This window comes from Anticarsia gemmatalis, chromosome 21 (genome assembly GCF_050436995.1).
Source record: "Anticarsia gemmatalis isolate Benzon Research Colony breed Stoneville strain chromosome 21, ilAntGemm2 primary, whole genome shotgun sequence".
Taxonomy (NCBI): domain Eukaryota; kingdom Metazoa; phylum Arthropoda; class Insecta; order Lepidoptera; family Erebidae; genus Anticarsia; species Anticarsia gemmatalis.
The window spans coordinates 7,599,648-7,607,052 of NC_134765.1; the positions used below are offsets into that span (position 1 = coordinate 7,599,648).

Here is a 7,405-nt window from a genome sequence, read left to right on the forward strand (position 1 = left end):
AAACGTAGAAATGCGTTCAAAAATTATAACTCACATTTTGCTACACGGCTGAACAGCAAAATTGTAAAATAGTAAAATTTAGTTTACTATGACGTAGGAGCTTTCACAAAATTTGTAACAAATTGTTTAATTAATTAAACTTACGATAAAATAGTGTTAAAACGTTGCTAAACATTTGCAGCGTATTTTTTGTTTGGCTGAAACTTTTTGAACGTTACGTTATTACTTTTTTTTACAAACAAACATGGGTGCGGATGTGCGTGTGATATATGTGTCAACGCTCAAGAATTTATAATTTTCTTTGTTTATTTTACGTTAACGACTGACTATTTTCGTTATTTTATGTGGTTCTTGCTTTGACTTAAGTTTCGAGTGTTTTTATTAAGTTATTAATATGGGTACTAGCACAATGGGTAGTGATTTGCATTCTGATAAGCAGGACAAGTTGCTCAAACTTCAAGCTCGAAAGAAGGAATTGGAGCAGATGCTGGCAGCTAAAAATGAGGAGCTATATAAACTATGCGTCCAAGAAGTGCAGTTAACGGGTATTATGCCACCAGAGGCGCCGTTAAGTCCAGAAGTTCCCCAAAGAGAACGACTTGGCAGTATCAAGAGTGTTGACAGATCAAACGATGGTAACGACGTCCAGGATGGATCAGATAACTCGTCACGGCGTCTCAGAGCCGCTACTGGTGACCGCATGCATGATTCAGATTCGAATTTGCGTAAAAACTTGTCACACAGATTGTCTACTCCGTCTATATCGGGGGTATCGACGAAGAGTGCACACTCGAGACACGTACGCCGTCCAGAAACTAGCTGCTCAAACTTCTTTCCGTCGCCGCCGCAAGAACGCAACACAGACACTTTCTCAATTCATACGTCCCATACATACCCAGCCTTGGCTGGTCGACATGAACCCATGAATGAAAACTTACAAAATGATATGCAACAAGGTACTATTTATAGACACCACACGATGACGACAGATTATATGAATAAACTGTATTGCAACAACACACCAGAAGCACATAATGTATCTCGATTGCGAGAGACACACTTTAGTTCAAGCCATCCAGATATTACCACTCATTATAGTACCACTCATGGGAGTATTGCTCCACATCCTGTTCCAAATGGAATGCGTAACACTCCACTTTTATATCAATATGCATCTCATTTGAAGGCACAAAGTCAGCATTTAACAGGACTAGCTCATCAACACCCTGTACAGTCAAAGCGTCGCCCTGAAGGTGTACGTAGAAATACTCTACAAAGAACTCAAACTTATCATTTGACATCTCACAGTGATTATAATCAGTTGCATTTGGAGAATTTGAAACATGAACCACCAATGCATGCATACCAGCATAGATCTCAACCTGACATACAGGAACAACCTCATTTACCCATGGAAAGAGTAGTTCCTGTACCTAACACATTGCCTCTACGAGAGCATAATGCTATTAAGAACCCAATGCACATGCAGCTTCAAGTTTCTACAGATGATTATATCAGAGATGATAGAAGACATTACCCTGACCCTTTGACTCCAGTGAGCACAAAGTCTGTTTACTCTTATGACCCTGCAAGCATGAATAAGTTCTCACCTCTCTCTCAGGCAGACATGAAAGTGAAAGAGAAGCAATGGTATGAGACTTCACTAGATTCGCCAACGAAATCTGAAGCATCTCTTCTCAAAAAGAGTTCAAGCTTGAAGCGGACATCTAGTATAGGAAACTCACAAGCATATGAGATAATGATCTCATCAGGCAGACATTCAGCTATGCAGAGTCCTAATCAGGTGCCACAAAGCCCACCGGTTTTATCCCCCGGTGCAGTTTCTTTGGAGTCACCTAAGAATTTAACTGTTATTGAGCAAGGAAAATGTATACCTTATAGAGAAGAAACAAAGCCTTTTGAAATGTCTGATTTTTACAAATACTCTACTAAGTTTAGACAAGCTAATGCTCAAAAGACTACAAACAATCCTGGTCCCAGTTTGAACACAGGATACAACAAACTGCCCATGGAGTTGCCACAATATGCTCAAGAACATTGGCATGGACAAACTAATTAATAATATTATTTTTAATTGATGTTTTGTAAATTGTACCTACTTATAATATTTTAACACCTAACTTATTGATGTGACAAGAATTTATGATAATTATAGTTAAAACTAGCTCATAGTATGTACTTATATTGTCTATTAAAATGAGGCGAAATGAAAAGAGGGTGTCCCTTTACAGGGCTAGAAAGTGTGAGACACAAAGACAAGGAAAATTCTATATGAAAAGGTTCTATTGAAGTATAATGTGATGAAATAATAGGATGGATAAAACTAACGAAGTCAAAGTATTTGATAAGTTCAGTGCTGTGATAACAAATATGGAAGTTGTTCAATTTTATAATGACAATAAAGATTAGTGTAATATTGTAAGATGTGTGTGTAAATCTGAATTTTATCACGTCCATGTTTGCCTTTTCGTGATTTTTAACATTTTTGTTTCTGATCTCTTTATTTACGAAGTACAAGTCTCATAGTATTGCCATGTCCATTTCAAATTGCCTTAATTTTAAGAACTCCTACAATGCTTTGCCCACCGCTTTTAGGAATACAAACATTAACAAATTTAGCCTTTGTGTTATCATCGCCGCTTTTGTGATATATTTTTCTGAATAATTTTAGTTGTATGTTAGTATTTTGTATAAATTATGTAAATTCAGTTTTAGTTTTATATAACGAAATCTTACTTTTTAATTCTTTAAATCCCATCAAAATTGTAATAAATTCGGACGAAATCAGATTAAAGTAAAGTCATTTTATAAATTGAAAATTATTGTCATGTTATGACTAAAATGCATGTTTTTAAAGTAGGGATACAAAGAAGACTTAAAATACTTGCCAAGCAAATTTTAGCCTTACCATTTGCCTTCGTCCAATTACAAATTACGGTAGCTAACTCATTATTTTGTATATAGATTTAGCATTTAGATTAGTATTAGTAATGAATTTATTGTCAAATGCGTTTCAAAATCAGGTAGACGGGTGAAATAGGTGCCTCTAAAAGCCGTATGAAGATTTCTTTTCGTTAAAGTTTTTTCACAAAGTTCACGAATTGTCTTTTTAAAAGATTTGTTGTAACAAATTCAGGTACCTATGTCATGCTGTCTTGTTTCGATCATGAAATGGAACCATACGCAAGTACGACTTGCATTTGACCGAGTTTTTATATGTTTATGTAAGAATCTTGTGCGTTTAGCACATTTTATGTGGGTCTAATAAAGTTTTTATAGTATTTAATGTTATGTTTCATTTGTAGCTCTACCTTTAGCCTTATAACACTGAATTTAATTTTCTAAATCTGTTAAATGAATCCAGTTACCAGTACGTACATAATATTAGCATGCGTGCTCGTAACTAAGCGCTTTCTGTTCTAATCATCATTAAAATAAGTAAATAATACAAAAGAAGAATATCTTTCAATATTTAATTGTAATCGAGAGTTCAGATCAATGGTAATCAGAATGCTATGATTTTCTTTTAGTTGTGGTGACGATGCTTCTGGAATTTCGCAAATAAATCATGCAGAGACCGCTTGCCTGGGTTAAATCCACCGTTTAAGAAATCATCGTCGTTACCTGTGAAATAGAAGGGAACTGTAATATTATAGAAATTAAAACGAGCCTAAGGTGTAGATTTAATTGAATAGTGATGCGTTTTTGAATGACATGGTTAATTAAAACGTTTTTAGCAACTTTACTAGTACCAAAGTATAACCCACGGCAACTGGGCACATCAAAAAGTAAACCCCCTGTTTCTGGGATACATTTAGCGGTAGTTTATCTATTCAATAGCGTTTAACAGATAAACTACCGCTAAAATTAAATGTACCTCACAAACCGGGGTAATAGGTGTACTTAAACCGATTGATCAGAGTAAATGAATAATCCCTGTCTATAATATTCATGATACTATAGACAGGCATTCTTCCAGAAATGCTTAAGTTGTTCCAATTATGTACAATATCTGTTTAATCCGACTAAAACAGCTATACTAGCAGTATACTTGATAGGTACCTAGTGTTAATCTTGCAGTGCATGACAAGCGTTTCAAATATTGAGTGATGTAGCTTTGTATCTTAACGGTTTAAACAAGTATTACTCTATTAGCCCACTTCCGAGTCCAAACCCGACCGGTTTTCATTCTATTAATACCTATATGATTTGATAATTAATTAAATAAGGCGTTCTAAAATCTAGTTGATGCTCATTGTCACACTAAGGAATAGCAAAAATTGTCGAAACGTATACCTATGTAGTTAAAGTTTTTATTGTAATAGGCCACGAACGAAAATGTTACTTCGTAACAAATATTCCTCTGACGCCACCCTGAATCATATGCAATAGATGGACACAGGCCAATGATTGATTGATTGATTGATATGTAGTTAAGCTGACTACCTTTATTAAAAATAACAGGATCAATTACTAGGCCTACCCAGACCTGGTCTTATTATCAATTAAAATATCGTTAATAAATAATATTTTTTCTGAAAAGTCTAGCTCGAACGTTATTTTTATTAGACACACAAAATAGGCCAGCATTTAGGTTTCAAGAAAACCGGATTTATTTTTGAATTTTCCTGTTTTTCCTTTTTAATGGTAAGTGTTTCGTACCTGCTCCATTAAGCTGTCCATTGATGCACCCCTCGTCCCACATGTTGACGCATCGCTTGCCAGGGTTGAAGCCACCACCACCGTTCAAGTAGTTGTCGTCGTTACCTTCAACATAATTAAGGGTATAAGTTAGTTATTAAGGAATTTCTGAAGCACTGACTTATTGTATCTGTATTTATAATTCATTTACCTTTTTACTTGGAATTGAAAATGAAGTATCTATTTAGTGTATGGAGCAGAGGTAAAGACACGTCTTTTTGTGTCAAACGTTCGATTCCCATAATGTTTATGTATTATGCCCTATAATAACTGTACAAGTTTATATAGGTACTATAGGTACATTTATTTTATCATGAAGTCGGATTTTTTTATTCAACTAGAGACATTTCCAAGGAAAACATTGTAAGACTGAATTGTACATTGTACAACGTTCAACAAATGGCTCGCTGCCTTGTATTCTGAGATGGATTGTGCGCTTTACTTTCATTCTTGTTTTGTATGCTAGTCTGTATGTCTTACTCCGGTTTCTGAGGTAGTTATATTTAGCTGTAGTTTATCTATTCAAACTGTCATTTTTGTATGAATTTCAACGCTATTGAATAGATAAACTACCGCTAAATGTACCTCAGAAGCCGGGGGTTAGACACGTATATAAACACAAACTATAAAATATCTGAGATATTGTAATTTACAGATAACTGCCGGATAACATGGACAGTCGGGTCTAGATGACTTTTTTTATTGACATACTTTCAAATAGACTTACCAGCTCCATTGAGTTGGCCATTGACGCATCCCTCGTCCCACATATTAACACATCGCTTGCCAGGGCCAAAACCACCTCCCAAGTAGTGATCGTCATTATTGCCTATACAAAAAAAAAAATTTTTAAATTTTTTTCCAGGTTTCTAGATTTAGGTAGGTTTCTTTACAGTCAGTTCTAGAAGATAGAGAATTTGACACTTTAAATGTACCTACTGCAAAAATAGTTTCTACACCTTCCCCGTTAGAGGCGCTGATTCGGTTTTCATAAAAAAATTATCGATAGCTAGCCAGCTGCCGATACTCGACTGTAGTAAAGAATCGCGCTACTGAGTGTGTTGAGTTGAAACTGTCCAGTAATAAAATTAACTTTAGAACAGTTTTTTCTTTATTTTCCCAATTATACATATGTAATGTACCTATGTAAGAAAACATGTTCACTGCGTTAATCGAAATTGGCAATATTCCGTCGTCGAAATATTTTTTAGCCGTACACTAGGCTGAAAGAATGCCTACTTCAGGTTTCAGGCAGTTCTGTCTCTGTTCTTTAACAAGTAAATGTGATAAAAGTTGAGTTGTAATACCTGCTCCCCATAGTTGATCGTTAATGCAGCCATCGTCCCACATGTTGACGCATCGTCGAGCTGTTGACAAAAGTTAAAAATGCTTGTATTATGAAGATAGATGAAAATCTAGGAAAATGAAGGTTGCAGATTGTCGGCAAAAAATTACTTTCTTACTTATTTTTTTATGGAGCTCGACTTTTCGTGGTATGAAATTATTCGTTTTCTTAAGATATTTGGTGATTAGTAGAGACTCCATAATTACATATGTAAATGATTAAGTTGTTTAAATTTACTTAGTGAAGAAAAATTTTCGAAAGAATTGAAGTAGGTACATTGACCTTTCTGTGATAAATAAGTACCAAAGTAAGTTTTTCCAATTATATTTGTTCTAACTTCAGAAATACTAAGTATAAGACTAAAAGAACTTGAGGTTGAGTACCTAGCGTCTACGAAATTGGTTCTGAATTGAATTACAAAACAATGTTGATTTAGTGGCGAAGCATTTTGTTAGAAACTTTTTTCATTATAATGTTCAATATGTCTCATAAATATGAACTAACGTGAACGAAGATCTCGATTTTGGTTAATCAAATACATTTATTTAAGGGAATAACATAAATAGAATTCGTAAAGAAAATATCTGTTCACTTCACGACACATTTAGAGAAAAAAGAGGTTTCTAGGAAATCAAATTGAGTGGTACGAGTCCTTATAGATCTTATAAAATACAGTTGCTTTTAGATATCCCTTCGATAAACTTCATTTGGTACCTATAGCTTTACAAATTAGTTACTGAACAGATCTACGTGAAATACTTTTCGGAAAAACGTCTTTCTTCACCGAACCTACAAGAGAAAATCCGCAGGAATCATCTAGTTCAATAAATTGTACTTAATAAAACTAAAAAATGTAATTTACAATACAAAATTAGTAAAACAAATCAACTTACAGCCGTCAGCAGTTGTATGTGTCGCCAAAGTTTTGCAATAAACTATGGAAATTACACTGCAGAATACAATAAATGCCTTCATTTCGACAGTCAAGCCGTTTTATTGGCAAATTTGGACCTGCTAATGGTTTTTCGAATGACAAACACCCTTTGGACGTTTTCACGCATTTTCGTCGCTTTTATAAAAGGAAAGTACTTGAACAAATAATTTATTGATGGTATCGTATCCACTTGTGATAGATATATTGAAGTTTATTTTTTCATTTATTTTCGATGATGGATTGGAATCTGTGAAATTAATTAATTCAGAGCATGATAAGCTTTAATAAGTTTGAAGTCCTTCGGCTTAGTACTAAGTTAAATAAAGTTATGTTGTGGTATTGACCTGACGTCAGTCATACAAACTCCTGTGGGCTGTGGTAAAGCTGACATAGATACCTAGACT

General features: G+C 34.5%; 2 protein-coding genes across 2 annotated transcripts; one reads left to right on the top strand and one right to left on the bottom strand.

Annotated features, from left to right (window-relative positions):
- The first annotated feature begins 225 nt into the window (after window positions 1-225).
- sstn (stepping stone) lies at window positions 226-3,307 on the top strand. The gene has a single exon (XM_076128543.1). It carries the CDS (start codon window positions 395-397, stop codon window positions 2,078-2,080), a length of 1,686 nt encoding a protein of 561 aa, XP_075984658.1. The 5' UTR covers window positions 226-394; the 3' UTR covers window positions 2,081-3,307.
- Window positions 3,308-3,503: 196 nt separating this feature from the next.
- LOC142982272 (uncharacterized) lies at window positions 3,504-7,122 on the bottom strand. The gene is made up of 5 exons (XM_076128696.1): window positions 6,961-7,122; window positions 6,030-6,089; window positions 5,450-5,551; window positions 4,684-4,788; window positions 3,504-3,645 (listed from the first exon to the last, which is right to left on the bottom strand). The coding sequence occupies exons 1-5, from the start codon at window positions 7,040-7,042 to the stop codon at window positions 3,548-3,550; spliced, it is 447 nt and encodes a 148-aa protein (XP_075984811.1). The 5' UTR covers window positions 7,043-7,122; the 3' UTR covers window positions 3,504-3,547.
- Window positions 7,123-7,405: the final 283 nt, after the last annotated feature.